This window comes from Ursus arctos, unplaced genomic scaffold (genome assembly GCF_023065955.2).
Source record: "Ursus arctos isolate Adak ecotype North America unplaced genomic scaffold, UrsArc2.0 scaffold_2, whole genome shotgun sequence".
Lineage (NCBI taxonomy): Eukaryota > Metazoa > Chordata > Mammalia > Carnivora > Ursidae > Ursus > Ursus arctos.
Window position 1 is genome coordinate 40178978 of NW_026622874.1, and position 17762 is coordinate 40196739.

The following is a 17762-nucleotide window of genomic DNA, read 5'->3' on the forward strand; positions in this document are numbered from 1 at the left end:
GCTTCTAAGCGTTTTATTTTTTTTAAAGATCTTACTTATTTGAGCGTGAGAAAGAGAGAGAGAGAGAGAGAGAGAGTGCACGGGTAGGGGGAAGGACAGGAGGAGAGGGAGAAGCAGACTCTCTGCTGAGCAGGGAGGCTGACGTGGGGCTCAATCCCAGGACCTTGAGATCATGACTGAGCCACCCAGGCACCCCTGCTTCTAAATGTTTTAACCTAAGGAAGATAGTAAGGCATTAGAACTATAAATGATAAAATGCTCAAGTTGCTTTATTAAAGAAATGCTTTATCTGCATTGTCTTGTTAGTTGATCTTTGAAGACCACTGCGGTCAGAAAATGCTGTCTCTTGAACTTCTCAGTCTCCATTTACCTATAAAAATGCTTGTAGAAATCATGCTCTGTATCATTACAATTTTGAAATTGTTTGCTTTGTGCAAAACAACTGAATTATCAGACCAGTTGTAGGATCCGTATTCTTTTCTTGGCAGTCTTTATTATGTGAGGATGAGGTTTTCCGTAAGTGTCTTATCTCTGGACCTGATAGTAGCTAATGAACCCAACCCTTGGTAGACTTATTTGGAACATTTCAGTTAACATATAACCTCATATAATGAGCAGTCTAAGTTATTAAATTCTCCGCAGTTTGTCGTTTTCTTGTAGCTAAGTTTTCATCTTCTGTTCCGTTTGAAAAATTTCCACGTCCTTGAAATACATTTCTCTCAGACTAAGAGTTTCTCTCAGGTTATTATTTTCTTTGCTTTTCATTGGCTTTGAGAAAAACTTTATCTGCTTTCCCTTCCTTCTTAGGAAATGTTTATCGTAACTGGGAAAAATAAAACTTGTTAATTAAAAAAACTACTCTATATTCAGGTAATGGGAATTTAAACCAGGAAATCATGACTGACACTTTAGAATGTAAGTTTATACGAGGTGCTCATTGTTATGAAGCAAGTGGGGAGAATTCCAGATTTTCAGATTTCATAACCTGTTTAACTAACAGTTGAAAATAAAAATTAAAGGCCAGACTTTTTTTGCTGTTGTTTACAAGTTAGGCACATTTGATAATAAACACCTGTGGGAAGAGATAATAAAAAATACTCTCTATTATTTCTTGGTTGGAATCACTTTCTTATTAAAATTTGAACGTTTGCCATGAACATGTTTTAGTTATTTTCCATTTTCTCCCAGATAACATTTTGGTAATACATTTTGAATACAGCCTGTCTTGGTCTTTGCCATTTTTACCAGTTTTTATTTTTCCCTTTTGGGTGAGAGCTTTGTCCAGCCAACATGGAGAAGTACATCTTTAGGGAGCAAACCTGGCTCCAGGGTTGTTTGCTGAGGTCCTTTTTATGTGGAAAGAATGGTTATTACCAGGGAAGGTTTTCCTTTTGTTTTACTTGCTATCCAGATGCTGCTCAGACTCTCGCTCTCGCACAGGATCACAGTATGGATATTCCAGGTCAAGACCAACTGAAGGTAAAATCACCACACGGTGACTTCTTTTGTTGTACAGAGTGGCCCCTTCTCTGTACCTATGGATCTGGGACTCCCAAGACCTTTCTCTGAATGCGGTAAGAATTTAATAAGAAAGGTTCTTGGGAGTGCACAGACCAGGGACAGAGTGAAACTTCTCTGTTCTGCCCATAACAGAGTTCCAGTCTCTGAATCTTTCTTTGGGATGTAGCACTTCTGATCTTCAGTTCCTCCAGTTGCGTTTTCTTTAGGGTTTATGTGTGCCTGTGTGTGTGATGGTGTATGTATATAGGTGTTTGAGAAAACTACTTTATTTGATTTTTACAGGCTTTTTGCAGTTAAGTTCATGTCAGGCCATTCTTAAAGCTTCTCCAGACCTGGGAAAACTTTATGATCATTTTGGTATATGCTGAGGGTTTCACATGTTTTCTGAATTACGCCTAATTTTGTAGTCTACAAGCTTTATATTGATAGCCTGTTTTTAACAGTAGATTATGGTCTTTTGTGCAGAGATGATTTTCACCCCAGGTTTGGGATTCTCTTAGCTCTGCTCACAGTGAGTTAAGGAGAGGTGTTGCCTTTATTTGATGACTGTTGTGAACTCCAGAGATCTCTTTCTTGTGCGTAACCCATTGTGCCGCACACTAACTGGTGAGCCAGAATGGAACTGCTACATCCCCTGGTCTTGTCATTTTTATTGCACTAATAGACATCTTTCCCTTTTTTTTCCAGCAAAGCGCAGAAGAAAGTTCCAGTTCCAGGAAAAGAACAGAAGAAGGCAATATTCCTACACTGCCTACCTCACAACATAAATGCAGGAATTCTAGAGAAGGTAAGTTTGGATGAAGGCTATACATTTTTTAATTTTTTATTTCTTTTTTTCTTTCTTTTGTTGATGACTTCTAGAAATGGCATTTATTCACATTAAGCACTGGCTGTAATTGAGACTATTCTGTAGACAACTCAAAAAATAATAATGTGCTTTCTTTGCATATGAAGTAGGAGAGGCATATGTCATACTTACTTCCCATTCTTTTCTGCAAACTTCTTCTTTACCCTAGTGACCGTTGTTAATTAGGAAGAAGATGGTAGTTCTCTTTTAGCCACCTGTGTTTACTGGGATGGAGCAAGACCTGTCCTTTGGCATGCATGCTAATAGAAGATCGCTACAGATTTATCAATTTGCCACCTAGTAAATCAGCTTCCTTGGCCTTTTAAATCTTGACATACTTGTATATATTCAGTCTGGTTAGGATTTTTATTTTGATTTGTCTGCTTGAGGAGAAGGCTAATTTTTGTGGAGTTTTGGAGTTTGTAAAGATGATAGAGACTTAGTTTGTCAGAGCCAAGAATGAGACCTCAGAAGCCTAGTAGTTCCTTTGCCCTTGGATGATAGGCCTCAGATCTTTGCCATCCATACTGGATAGGCTCTGGTCAGGTTAAATGAGTTAATCCATATTTTGAAAGTTTTCCCCAAGCTCTGCTTTATAATGTATCTGCCAAAATTTTTTCTGTACAGGTATATAAAATCATAAATTACTCAGGTATTTTATGGCATGATAGTTTCTAGTTCCAAGTGGCTCACACTTGGAGCAATGGCAGGTTAGACCTCTAGCAACATCCCAGAAAATGCTGCTGCTGTCATTGTTTTAAATGTTTAAAATTGAATCAGTTTATCATGCAACCGAATTTTGAGCTAGCTAGTCACCTTGGAGCTTATTCTGGTCTGTATGGTATTAAATGTGTAATTTTTTTCCTTAAATGCAGGTCCTTGCTTATTTGCTACTCAGAAGGCTATTTGAAATCTAAGAATAGCTGATTGAAGAGACTGTATGTAGTTTGTGCTATAAATTTTGAGAATAAAGAGCTTAGTATTTTCAGGAAAGTGTGTAAGTAGAAAGGATAGACTTTGTACACATGGCAAGGATATTTCTGTTTCCTTTACAAGAGGTTAGAGAGCTTGAAGAGATGAGGATAACTTTAATATGGCATCATCTCAGGCATATGGGTTTTGATAATTCTAGTAATGAATAAGTAAAAAGCTGAACTTTCCCCTAAACTGAGTGGGCGGGGTTCAACATAATTTGTAAGTAGATAAGGTAATATTTTGTTCTGACAGGGACCCATTTATTGCAGAAGTTTTCAAGCACTTGTACCTCAACACATTTAAGCACCTGTGGTTGCTATCGGCATGGCTGGTGCATTGGGAAGAGGTAGAGGAGAGTGAGAAAGTGGGCAAAGAGGGGAGCACAACGAAAACAGGTTGGATGATGGGATATTGTGGTAGCAGCAGACTTGTGTTAGTAGCCACCTTGAATGTCATTTGGATGTACAGCAGGAGATCTTCTACTTGGAATATGTGGCACCTTCTTGTGTTTTGGGTTTGCAGTATTTCTAGACCTTAGATAACTCCAAAGGAGCCCATTGATCCAGAAGGGACATAGGTATACATTTACTTAGACAACCTAGAGTTCAGTGTTTTATAATGGCTGTTACCTATCCAAACATGAATTCGTGAGAAACATCCCTACATATGTAGCAGTGAGACTGCCTCGACAACCTTGTGAATGCCCATTCGGTCTGGACTGCCTTGCTTCTGTCTTCAGGTTCGGCCGCCCTGCCACCACTATTTGCAATTCATGGATCGAGCCATTATCAGGCGTCGTGTACTAGAGCAAGTCTTTCTTTATTATTGCCATTGCTTTGTTATTGCCATGGTATGAATGTTTAACGTGGTAGTAAATGACCATTTCGAAATCCTTCTAGAACAATGTCATTGTATGTTTTCAGAGTTTAGATTTCTTGGTAAATGATCATCTGCTTCTAGTATCATTACTTGCTAATGAATGAGGCCTAACTTTGAGAGGAGGTCTGGGCTCTGTGACTGAGATATTTGATTTCTGTTTCTTTCATGCTGGCTATAGAAATTTCTTTTTACCTGTCTCATAAAGAGATTGTAAATGTTACAAAGTGAGTTTTGATTCTTAGTGTTGTGTACATAGTTACTGTCCTTTCCATTTGACTGCTGTAGATGAAGACTTCATAAAAAACTTAACCCAAGATGAGACATCTAAGCTGGACCTTGGGTTTGAGGAGTGGGATGTAGCTGGGCTGCCTTGGTGGTTTTTAGGAAACCTGAGGAACAACTATACACCTAGAAGTAATGGCTCGACTGATTTACAGACAAATCAGGTAAACGTCACATTTGAACAGGAACTTTCTGTGTTTTTTGTTTTTGAAAGAGTAGTATTTTTGGTTACTCTTGACCACACATTGCATTCTGTAAGAATTCTCATTCAGTGCTATGACTTTAAGTACCATCTGCGTGTGTCTGCTGCTCAAATCTGTGTCTGCAGCCCTGACCTCTTCTCTAAATGCCCAACTTCTATATTCAGCTGCCTGCTCCACACCTCCACTTAGATGATCTGACATTTAACATGTTCAAACCAGAGCTCTTGATTTTATTTTTAATTTTTTCTGAACATTCCTATATAGCCTTTCCTTTTTCACAAATCTACCTTCTATCCAGTAATTCCAGCCAAATCTAAAGGGATAGCATTCATTTCTTTCTTTGTCATATGCCACATTCAGGTTATCAGCTCTTTATTCAAAACATACCCAAAATCTAATGACTTTCATTACTTCCAGCGTTATACCCGTATTCAAGCCATAGGCGTTCTGTTCCTTTATCTTATTTTGTATTCTCTATTGCACTTCTCACTCTGAAAAACGGTTATTCTATTTTGTTTATGTATCTCTTGCCTATTTACCCCTGAAATGTAAGTCCAGGGCTTTCGCATTATTCGTCACTCTATTCTGTTACCGAGTACCTAGAGCAGTATCTGACACGTACTAAGAGTTCAGTGAGTATTTGCTGAGTAAATGAATGGATATAGAATAGTAGCAAAATAATAAGTTTTCTCTTAGAAATAGTGTAGAAAAGCATGTCATAAAATATCCATAGCTGAATGCAGAAAGCAGCTTATATTTAAAGTTGTTTAGGAATTCAGAGTCAGGACCGAAGATTTGAGTTCCCATCAGTATTTCTCATATTTCACTAAACGTTTTTTTATTTTAAAGGTGTTATTTATTTATTTTTTTGTTTAGTTAGAGCGAGCGAGCAGAGGGAGAGGGAGAGAGATCTCAAGCAGACTCTGTGCTGGGTGCAGAGCCTGAAATAGGGCTTGATCTTATGACCTGAGCTGAAATCGAGAGCTGGATGCTTAACCGACTGAGCCACCCAGGCGCCCCTCAGTAAACATTATTGACCATAAAGGAAGTAATATATCACAGTTAACAGAATGTTTTCTAGGTTATCAGAGTGTCACCTTTGGAAAGGAAATTTAGGGAATGCATTCTGTTTAGTTGAGCAACTATGAGTCTTTAGCTTTTAAGCTTGTTGGTACTGTTTCTCAGGTGTTATACCTGATTTACTGTTAAAATAGAAAATTCCTTGCCAGGCTCCCTATATCCATTCATTAGTTTATACAAAGGTGCCAAGTAGATATCTGTTGAATGAATAGATGTCCGCTGAAGAGAGAGGCTAGGTGTTCTTTGGAGGTGTGTGAGGATATTGAGTTTTGGGTTCATTTCTGTTGGTTCAGTGTCACTGATAAGCCTCTGACTACAAAAACTTACATTTGTTTTTTTCTATTAGGATATAGGTACTGCTATTGTTTCAGACACCACAGATGACTTGTGGTTTTTGAATGAGTCTGTATCAGAGCAGTTTGGTGTGGGAATAAAAGTTGAAGCTGCAGACACTGAACGAACAAGTGAAGAAGTAGGGAAAGTAAGAGACAAAAAGGTATGATTGGAAAAATTTCACGTTGGTTGTATTTATGTGCACATAGTACATTCTGTTCAGATCTGGTGTCCTGACCCTTTGTACCACAGATGACTCACTTAATCCCCCCCTTTTACTTTTTAATATTTTCCCATATCTGGTTTTCAGGTTCTCATTAAATTAACTAACACTGTCTTGAAAATAGGATAGGACTGCATGGGTAAAACACTCCTCCTTCTTTAGAAGCAAGAAGCTGCCCTTTCTTCCTTGTCTGATCTCTTACTGTGGAGTTGTTTCTCCTGGACACCTTGCTTTGCTAACAAGGCAGGCTTTAAATGGCCATGGCCATGGCCATTTTCCCTCTAAGTAGGGAAAAAAAAGTCTTACTTCTTGGACATCTCAGTGTCTTCCACAGTCATTCATATCTAAATGGAAATAGACAGGTGAATTCTTCTTACATAAGTTAGAGTTTAAATAAGGGGAAAGAAGAGAGAACTCTGAATACACTGTGAGCACACCAAGAGTCATGTAAGCATGTGCTCAAGACTCAGGAGAGATTGGACAGCAGATCCAATGCCTGACATTGACAAGATTCTCAGTAAACATCTATTGAGTAAATATAACAAAACACAGATCTAAATAGGGTCATCCTTTTAATTTGAGGGATTTGCATAGTAATTTGGGTTCCTGAAGGATATCTTGGTATGTTTATGGCAGATCGATGCTTGGGTCCTGCTAGACTAGTTGTATGGGTAGCATTAGAAGGGACTGCAAGTGGCTGGAATGAAGACAAAGGTGACATTTGGAAACTTCCGTTGAGAGAGATGGAACTTGAAATACTTGAACTTGTGTGAGAAAGTTGCCATACTGAGTTTCCTAATTTTATCATAATTGATTTTATTCCATTTACTAGCTCACAAAATAGGGTTTCAATTTTTAGAATTTTAAATTCTGAATTTGAAAATTTAGAAGACACTTCCCACATTTCATAACTTTCTGTTTCCTGGTCCACAGGCGTGTTTTTATAGGACAACCAGGGTATCCCATAACTCGTTTTACTCTGGAATACGAAATTTACTTTTCATAAAATACTTTTCCGTTCTTCACATCTCAGTCCCTTATTTTATTTAGTTCTTTTCACTTCATTTTCTCATGCAGTCCTTATTCTTGTGAATGCCTGCCTAAATTGCCAAGATAAAAAATTTCCACATTTAATGATTTGTAGCTTTTCTACTCTGATATTGTTTATTTTCATTGAAGTCATACATTTGGGCGCCCTCTTGTATTTGGTGACCCTTCTGGGTATTTTTCAGTCGTTTCTTCTACTGTAGAGCTGCCGGCTGGGCATGCACCGAGTCATGTGAACCATTTTCTTTTCAAGTGCTAGTGATGGAAGCAGAATGTGAGCTTTAAATTGAAGATCTTCTGTCTCCTTTGCTCTCAGGTGATAGCCTCGTGTAAAGTAGGTAAACCTTACTAATGAGATGTCTTTGCCCTCGCAGGTGACTGAAGTGGGAAAAAATGATGACCTTGAGGACTCAAAGTCCCTAAGTGATGATACTGATGTGGAAGTTACCTCCGAGGTATGAGTAGCTAGTCAAAGAGCTGTTTTGCACCACCTGTATCTTCCAGTGTGAATGTTCCAGCAGTGCACTTGTGTTGAAGAAGCCCATTCCCCCCACCCCCCCGTCTTGCTTTCCTTGGTGTTAAGACACGTTGGCTTCTTTATATCTTGTTAGAGGTTTTTATTGGAATTTGGAGAAGAGGAGGATGAGTTGACCTAATCCTCTCCCCACCCTGAAAGGGGTGACTTAAATGCCTGTCTGTATGCCTTTCTCCCTGCTAACAAAATTCTTTGGACATGAGTCAGTGGGTACACAGAGTTATTTAAAATAGTCCTACACTACTTTCCCCACTAAACAGCCCTCCATAATCGTAAAGATAGACCTGTAAGCTAGCTCAAATTCTTCGTCAAGAATAAAGATCATATTTTCACTGCTTTCTTAAACCGAGTAGGAAATGGCTTAATCTCCACACGGGTTTACTTAAATTTAGGGCTAGTAAATGAAGATGTAGTATTAAGCTCTTAGGTATTAGGTGTGGATTTGTCACCAAGTGTGACAACCGAGATTTAGACTCAGACGTATACCTTGCTTTTCTCTTTTCATACTAGTTCCCCATTTTTCTTTTAGCGCTTCCCTCAGCTCACTTGCTGGGAAGAAGGGTGATGGGGAATAGGGAAGGGAGGGGATTTTACAGTTTGCTGCTTGGGGATAGAGAAATTGTAGGTTGTCTCTGGTGTTGATTCTCCCCCAACTCCCAGCCTGCCACTGTTGACCATTATGGTAGTGCATTGCAAATTATCTGTCTGTGGATAGCTAAGTAATAAAACGGAATATATTGGTTCATTAAGTGTTCTTGACCGTAATACAAATAGCAGAGATAAGTGTTTCCATCTTAATCAGACTTCTGTGGCTACTTGGGCCCAGAAAACCTATTAAGCAAATAGACTGTATTTCATCAAATCAAAGACACCATTTAATTTAATAAGCCCTATTATTTTATGTACTACTAAAGAAGAAAAAGTGACGCCAATTAGACTATGACACACCATCAGTTATGAATTCCAGGTCTTTATGAAGTCCCTTTGAGATTCTGTATAGCATTTCAGATGAGATCTGAGGATCTTAAACCGCAAGAATGTTTTGACGCTCTCTGAAGACCGCCGAGCTTAACAAATGGTCGTGTTCGGCCTGCCTCTTGGCCTAGGCAGTTGAGTTATGCCTTCTAAACGGGAAGTGTGCGGCCTTCATTCTGGAAGTAATCAAGTTTGCCTGTGTCAAATCATTGATCCTGTCAAAGCCAGGCAATTGTCCACATTAAATACTCTTTGACTTGTTCCAGGTAGCTACCTTTGCAGTAAGCAGGGCATTTAAAATTAACTGAGTGCTCGTATCTCCTAATTTGAATATGGAGAACTTGGAAAAAAGTTACCAGCATCCAAGGACGAGAACAGTCATTTTTCAGAGGGCAGGGTTTAGGCATATAGTTAGCGACCTCCAATCCTGAGAGCAGTGAGAGAACATAAGTGATGTAGTGGTTTTCAAACTTCATTTTAATTTTAGCTTCCTTCTTGCCAAGTTTTATAACATTTCTTAATTAGTGGGAAGGAATGAAAGTGTTATCTTTTCTTCATTCTTCAGCCTCTTGCTCAATAAAAGAGTAAGTTGTACAATGAGAAATTAACTACAAAGAAGGCAGCAGGGAAAAGCATGCAGTGTAAACTCCACCCAGACAAGACAGAATGCCAGAATAATGAATTTAACATTCTTAAAGATAGCTATATCAGATTTTGACTTGAAATGGCGATTGTATCACTGTCATTATAAAACTTCTTAAGACTTTCTTACACCTGGCTGTGGAATTTGTTCACATGCGAGGCTAGACCACTGATGTGGAATGTCAGGACTCTCACTAGCTTGGTGAGGTGATGAGATTTGGCCTACCCTCCGTTTTTCTCAGCTTCATGTTCACTGCGTGAGTATTAATTGGTCTCACTTGTTGTTGTAGGATGAGTGGCAGTGTACTGAGTGCAAGAAATTTAACTCTCCAAGCAAGAGGTACTGTTTTCGTTGCTGGGCGTTGAGGAAGGATTGGTACTCGGATTGTTCTAAGTTAACCCATTCTCTCTCCACGTCTGATATCACTGCCATACCTGAAAAGAAGGAAAATGAAGGAATTGATGTCCCTGATTGCCGAAGAACCATATCAGCTCCAGTTGTTAGACCTAAAGGTGAATATACAAAGGAAGAAAAAACCCCCAAACTTTTTGATCCCTGCAACTCAGTGGAATTCTTGGATTTGGCCCACAGTTCTGAAAGCCAAGAAACCATATCAAGTATGGGAGAACAATCAGATAACCTTTTTGAACAGAGAACAGATACAGAAAACATGGAGGATTGCCAGAATCTCTTGAAGCCATGTAGTCTGTGTGAGAAAAGACCACGAGACGGGAACATTATTCATGGGAGGACAGGGCATCTTGTCACTTGTTTTCACTGTGCCAGAAGATTGAAAAAGGCTGGGGCTTCATGCCCTATTTGCAAGAAGGAGATTCAGTTGGTAATTAAGGTTTTTATAGCATAGCTGATTCAGTGACTTACAGGGAAATATTAACAGGGCTGGATTCAGTTGGTAATTAAGGTTTTTATAGCATAGCTGATTCAGTGACTTACAGGGAAATATTAACAGGGCTAAGTATGTATCAAAATGTCAGTATTGAGCATCTCTCCTCACCGTAACCCACTGCATCTGTTAATTTATTTATGTAAACATCTGTGTGTCATGACATTTTTGCTTCTACACTTAGAGGGAATTTGAAAATGAGTTCTTTAGAACTATATTATCAGTTTGGGGGACTTCCATTAACATGAAAAGATATGTTAATCACTTCATTCTTTCTTTAAAGATGAGGATCTGGGAGAAAGCAACTGCCAGTACAAACAAAAGTACTTTCATTCATTCACTTACCGAGTTACTTGAAGATTTACTATTTCTTCAATTAATTTTATTCCCTATTCTTTTTTTCTGTTAGGGAATGTTCTTAGGCATCAAGATCCAAGGTAGCTGTTAGAAAAAATATTAGAGCTAACAATGAAAAAAACATAAGTAATTTGATTAGTCAAGCTGTGTAATGCTATAGGTCACTTTATGGTTGCAGTCAGGCCGCACACTTCAGAGAAGCCAAAAGAAAAGTCTTGAAAAGCAGGAGATTCCTTTCATGTATGCCTAGAACACTGGTATTGAACATTGTTGCTAACATACCCCTGAAAGAATTTTGAAAAACTATATATAACCTTTTGCACATTTTATACCTTGGGGTATGATTAGCAAACAGAGTGTTCCCTTCTGGTGAGCTGTAGGCATCTGAGTAGCCAGCCTAGAACAAGCCAGTCTAAGGGGACGGCTTCTGTCCCTTGTGCGCCTTTCCAGGCAGTTCCTCCTCCATGTCATGGCTCTCATTCTAGGTTAGTTTTTCTTTTGCACATGTTTAATGTGACAGCTAAATCTTAAAAACAAATTTAAGTACTTACAAAAGATACCGTATCCAATATATTGTATATGTGCCTTAAAAATATTTTTCTCAAAGCCTTGGAGCTGTAGATTTAGCTGATTAAATTGATAGGAAAAGTCCTGTCATATAAAGTAGCAAAGCCTGTTCTCATTTTAAAATTCACCAGCCAAATCAGATTTCATTTTCAGTCAGAAAATGTTTGACTTTATTTTTAATTCAAATAAATGCATTAACACATTTCTGGTACAACCTTCTCAGTTACAGTTCTGAGATAGATGAGGTGCAGAGTTTTTAACCTAAGCTCTCTTTGCTTTACTCTGTCCTCATTGTCCCTTGAGAATTCTGAGGTTTTTTTTTTTTTTTTTTTTTTTTGTTTTTGTTTTGTTTTGTTTTTGTTTTATTGTTGTTCTTTTGTTTGATGCCTCTAGAGGTTTTTTACATTGTGAGGCAATGCCCCGTAGTAAGATTCTTGATGGGTGTGAGTCAGCCTTTCTTTTGGAAATAGGGAGTATGGCAGTTGTGAAAACCAAAATAAAGAAAAATGTTAGAGCTGAAGAAGCCTTATCTGAGCTTCAGTATGGAAATTGGAGGTCTTTAAGCTGATATCCTTACACATATACCCGTTTGCTTTCCCCGTGGAAAAAATCTTGATGTAGGCCCAGGGGTTTGCATATGAGATTTTGAAGACCACAGCCCTAGAATTAACAAATTTATGGATCATAAAAATCACCTGGGTTGCTTGTTAAGAAAAGCCCAAGTCAAAAAAAAAAAAAAAAAAAAGAAAAAGAAAAGAAAAGAAAAAGGAAAAAAAAAAGTGAAACTCACACAAGAGCTTCATTTTCCCCATTGAGGGGTTTCTTTCCATTAGAACATGTGTTCTCCAAGCTTGTAAATGGTCCACAGACCACGCTCTGGGAAGCCCTGCCCTAGAAGGAAAGGTTTTCCCAGTTACAAGAAGTATAACAAACGAGATTGCTTTTAGCATCATATTTAATTTCTTGAGGGGGCGTTTTGTTAAAAGTTCTAGAAGTTTAAAACTAGAATGCACTCTTCTACTCAACCCCTGTTATTTTGCACTTGAGGCTAAAAGGTTCAATGACAGACAAGAGTCATAGCTGGTGATGCAGCTGTTACTAGAATCCAAGTCACTTGTAGTAAATCCCAACAGCATGCTCACTTTCTTCTCATTATTTGTTAAATATTTAAAGGGTGATGCTTACGGAACTTGGATTTAAGATGCTCGTCATCTTAAAGTCTTGCAGAATATGACTTGCAGCCAAAGTAGGACTTCTAGAGAATGACTTTTAACACTTTCTCCCCAAAGAGAAAAGGTCCAGTAAATGTCAACCTTTCTTGTATAGATTAAGTTACTCCTAAATTTCTTACACTGATTAAGTTACTCCTCCCACAGGGGGAGGACAGATGAAGGTGCAGAGGAACCCAAACCACTTTCTCCAGTATTGTCCCTTCTTAGGGAAGGAAGCCCAGGTCTCTTCGCTCTCTCTAGGTATCAGGGACAAGGGTTTCGCTCTCTCTAGGTATCAGGGATGAGGGTTTTCCCCTCGAAGCAGAACAAGTCCTCGGAGTTCAGTGTTTCGTTAGACCATGGTGAATGCAGCAAGTTAAATGTCTGTCTTCCCTGTTTTCTTCCGACTGCTCCTCTCAGAATAGTTTGATAACCCTCAGTTTTGTCTGATTTTTTGCCAGTTAGGGGCTTTTGCAGGTGATAACTTAAAGGAGGGACAGGGAGAGTAGGGGATCTGCACTTGCACCCTCTGATTCCTCTTAGGTAAAGCTGCAGTTTTTTTTTAAAAACTTAAGAAAAAATTTAAAAATTGTATTTGTGTTTGTAGATATTTGATGCTAATTTTGGTACATCCTTCCCCAGCACAGGATCCTCTTATGCTACCCAGCTTTCCTTCTCCTTTCTCACCTGGGTTTTTTACTGTCCCCGTTATTACTGCTAAATCCCTCTGCTTAGAAGACCCCAAGCTGCGTGTTTGAGCTGTGAGTATTAGGATAAACCTACACTTGGGTTTATTGTCCTTTTAGCAAGAGCGTTGTGACCGGAACTGTTACAGAGAAAGAGCTGAGAGTCCTCGATCGCTTAACCTGAAGTCCAGGGTGCTGCTGCTGCTGCTGCTGCAGGTGTTTTCCTTTCCCCAGGATCTTTGCTTCATGTCTTCTGGGAGCGTAGGACAGCAAGGGGGAATCTGCATTTCTTGTGGTAGAAGGGGTCGAGGATCCTACAAAGAGCCAAATAGTGCTATGAGAGCAATTCTTTACCTGCGAGACTTTAAACCATCTTGATTCATCTTTGATTTTGTTCTTTTCTTAATGCCACTGCGGTACATGTGTACTTTACTCACTGCCACGAAAGCAATACGTGATTTGTATGTGAAGTCTTCACATACTTCACAAAACTTCAGAGAAATTTTACTTCTCTGAGATAAACTCCTGATTTCTACATACTACCATTTATCTTTTAGTTGTAGTCAGAGTGAACCAGGGCTCTGGTTTTCTGGAGACAGTGCCAGTTTACCCCTCTTTCGCAGCGGCCCATCTGATTTCTCTCCTTTTCTCCTCTTTCACTCTCAGCTGCTTGAGTTGAAGTCTTGATTGTGAGGAAAGGATCTCTAAAGTAGGTGCCGGCGGAATTGACTGTTTCTGCTGTATCATGTCATAGATTCAGGGTTAATGAAATTATCCCACATTAGCACCAGACTGCTCTGCTCTTGTCTTGTCTTGGCTTGTCTTGTATTGTCTTCTCTTCTTTTTTTTTTTTAAAGATTTTATTTATTTATTTGACAGAGAGAGACAGCCAGTGAGAGAGGGAACACAAGCAGGGGGAGTGGGAGAGGAAGAAGCAGGCTCCCAGCGGAGGAGCCTGATGTGGGGCTTGATCCCAGAACTCCGGGATCACTCCCTGAGCCAAAGGCAGACGCTTAACGACTGCGCCCCCCAGGCGCCCCCTCTTCTCTTTTTTTTTAAGTAATCTCTACATCCAACGTGGGGCTCGATATCGGGAGTCGCACACTCTACTGACTGAGCCAGCCAGGTGCCCAAGCACCAGAGATCTTATTTTAATTATCATTTAATATTTATGATCATGTTATCCTGGGCAGAAAGTTCAGAGCAAAAGTAGCACATCCTTAGAAACAATGAATTTCTAGCTTGTAGCTAAAAATGTCTCCTGTCTCATTAACTCACTCTACTTGTACCATATGTTTAATATTTGCTATGCTTTTGTATTAAATACTTAAATCAGACTTTATAAAAATTTTAAGACCAGCCTTCAGATGCATATTACCATTTCCTCCCACTCCACCTATGGACTGTCAAAGGTTTGCAGTCCTAGGCTTGAATGATGGATCAGCCTCAGCCGGGCCAGCCTGCAAACTGCCACAAACTTTTCTAATAGAAGACGGAATAGAAGATGGAATCACTGCCAAGCGTTTGAAATATGCGGTTGTGTGTTAATAATAATTTTTGTATATTTAGGTGTATATAATGCTTTGTGGGACATTATTTTGTAAGAATTAATTTTTAAAGGTCACAATGATTTGTAACTTTTTTTTTAAATGTCAGTTCAGTGCATTGTTGGCTCCTTTGAACAGTCATTGATGAGGAATTGATGAATGTTAGATCTTGGATTCTGTAGAACTATTGTAGTGTTCTCTCTTTGTTCTCTTTAGAAAGGAGGAAATTTGTTAACCAGATACTTGGGTTTTTTCCCCACAGAGAGTCGTGTGAACTTCTGAAAGTACATGTCTTTAGATACTGTGAAGCCATTGTTTTCCATTTGGCCAAGCATCTACTTAAATTGTTGATTAGTGTCCTGAAGAATTTATTTTGATGGTTCTCTTCATTCACGGCTATATATGTACGCCCATATACTATCAAGACTGCCAATGCCTTTGCTGAAAATGGCTATAGGATCGGAACTAGCTGTATTTTGAATCTTCACTGCAAAGATAAAGAACCTATAGGCTCTCCCCTGTGCCAAAAGCAACATGTATAATGTTTACAAATGTCTGGGATTTTGCACTGCCGTAGGGTATGCTGAGGTTACTTTGCCGGAGTCTCCCAGATGGTGATTAGTGGAGTTGTAGTTGAGCATATGAGGAGAGATACTGAGGATCTAAAGCTAAACTGGAAATGAGTGTCTGAGGTAGTAGTTGAGGTGACTCCCTGACCTAATTTGGGGACCGTTTCTCCAGATTGCTTTGAGACGTCCTGTGTGAGGACAGCGCTTTCCTCGGTCGCCATTGCTACGTTCTTCTTTATAGGAGCCACTGAATCTCTTCTCTCCCGTGGGAACGAGTCCCCCAGGCATTCTGAGCTCTTTTGGTAGAAGGAATGTGCAATCCCAAGTAACGCCATTATTGGCGAATGTGGCATTGTTAAAAGAGGTAGATAGTAAAAACCCTTGGGTTTACTGTGTCTGTATCAGAGCCTTTCGAGTGACTGAAAATGTTGCAGATCCGTGTATCTGCAGACAGAGGTAGCTGCTCTGAAGTCCAGGCTGCTGCTGCTGCAGACGTTCTCCTTCACCCCGGATCCTTCATGTCTTCTGGGAGCGTAGGACAGCAAGTAAGAGTCCTCATTTCTGGCGGTAGAATGGATCAGTGATCTTAAAGAGGGTTCAGTAGTGCTGTCAGAGCAGTTCCTTTCTCAGAACAGTTGCTGTAATTCGGCACGTGCTTTCTTGAAGATTGACATCATCACTGTGACACTGATAATTTATTAGAGCGGCTAATGTCTTAACCCAGGCATTTTTGTTTTAAACAGTAACTACTTTGAGGTCATACCTTTCTTCTTTCTTCTTCCCTTACTATTGCTCTTTTTTCCTTAGAGTTCAAAGTGATCTGCTTCCAGATACAGCTTTTATACCAAAGGCCTTCTGTATCACCCTCTGGGTGGTTGGAACTACAGTATCTTTCGATACGATTCCTCTTTTCCTGTCAGTCCTGGGGAATGTTTCTTTTGCAGGGGTGGGTGGTGGATTCTAGCACTAAAGGGAAGCTGTGACACCAGAGCTACTGTCTAATAAAAAACAGCTTGCAGTTTAGGCCTCCTTTGTGTCCATGACGGGGGAACGGGAATGAGCTTCCCTGTTGTCTCAGCACTAAGAAGCTGAGGCCAGCCTTCCCTCTTCCTACAAGAGCCCCCCCCCCCCCGATAATTTGCCTTGTTTTTCACTTCCTTTGAAAATAATCAAAACATCTCCTTTGGTTTTTTTCTTTCCTCCTTTTAAAAATAATAGAAAATGTTTTAAAAGGGGAATGAAATGTTTCTGGCCTCCTCGGTACTTGGCAAGGTAGAAGTTGTAAGCCTCTGCATAGGACTCTGTCCTTGGTCTATAGGTAGGCACTGTTCAGTGCGTTTTGGATAGAGATAAGGAATAAGATCCTTCCACCATCTGCAGTCCCAGTTGTCACCTTCTTAAGCCTCATTTTTCTCACCTGTTAAATGAACACACATGCTCCCCTTTCTACCTCATAGTTTGGTATGGAAGTTGAGGATGTTGAAAATGGTTATACCGATATCCGGGGTATATATTCAAAATACCTCACGTCCTGGAAGCTGAACGCAAGCTCCCCTTTGTGCCTGCCTAGCAGAGCCCATGTTGCTTCCTTGTACCTACGCCTGGAACTCCTATAGCCTTTTCTTGGTCGGAAGCTCTTGACTAGAAAAGAGTTCTGTCCCTAGGTTCTGAGAGGAGTGTGTGAAGTTTGGATAGGAGCTACAACTGCTCTGCTGTGGTTCGGACGGACACAGATTTTCTACTTGCACTTGAGTGGGTGGCCTAAAGTGACTGCCAGCGTACAGAAAACATGCAGGTTTCCAAATAACATGTCTGATCAGGTAAGCATCATCAACAGGAGTGTAGCAAATGTTGTTTCATAAAGTGGACAGAAAAAAGCAATGTCAAGTAACGTTTTGAAGAGTGGCTAGCTCGCTAATTAAGGAAGGGAGACGTTTGTGTGTCTTTCTGCCTAGTCCTTTTAAGCACCAGTAAGTTAATGGCTCTGCATCTTTCTGGTTTTTGCACTACGTAATGCTTTTTAATACCTTTTGATTCTGTTGTGCTTCTTAAGTATTAAATATTTTTCATTTTGCCATTTTGTGGTGTCATTATTGGGGAAATGTGTATATTGCAAAAATCTCATTTTCTGTTTCTATGTGTAATCTTTAGTCTGATTTGGGGACAAACAGATCTTGGAAAAGGAGTTACGTACTTAAAATCAACAGCGAGTTTGGATATTTTCCTCCAATCACCTATTAGAGTATTGTATTTCATTTTTAGGTCCCCAATCCTGAAAGGGAACCTCAAGATTTTGCAGAGTATTTTTTTAACCTTGAGCTAGTTAGTTAGGCCAAGTGGAATTTCCCCAACTAGAGCCCTTGAGTATGAGAGACTCT

At 39.6% G+C, this 17762-nt stretch overlaps 1 protein-coding gene across 5 annotated transcripts in view; it reads left to right on the forward strand.

Moving 5' to 3' along the window:
• The window catches only part of MDM4 (MDM4 regulator of p53), a 43395-nt gene extending 25934 nt beyond the window's left edge, over nucleotides 1-17461 (forward strand). For 2 of the 5 annotated variants that reach the window (XM_057314971.1, XM_044377677.3), the window contains exons 6-11: nucleotides 1412-1479; nucleotides 2209-2308; nucleotides 4508-4668; nucleotides 6134-6283; nucleotides 7765-7845; nucleotides 9833-17461. In XM_057314971.1, coding sequence (XP_057170954.1) covers nucleotides 1412-1479; nucleotides 2209-2308; nucleotides 4508-4668; nucleotides 6134-6283; nucleotides 7765-7845; nucleotides 9833-10408 — 1136 coding nt within the window. In that variant the 3' untranslated portion in view covers nucleotides 10409-17461. Of the gene's footprint in view, nucleotides 1-1411; nucleotides 1480-2208; nucleotides 2309-4507; nucleotides 4669-6133; nucleotides 6284-7764; nucleotides 7847-9832 lie in introns of those variants that run through there. The other 3 variants (XM_057314972.1, XM_057314973.1, XM_044377678.3) reach the window with 3 other exon arrangements.
• Nucleotides 17462-17762: the final 301 nt, after the last annotated feature.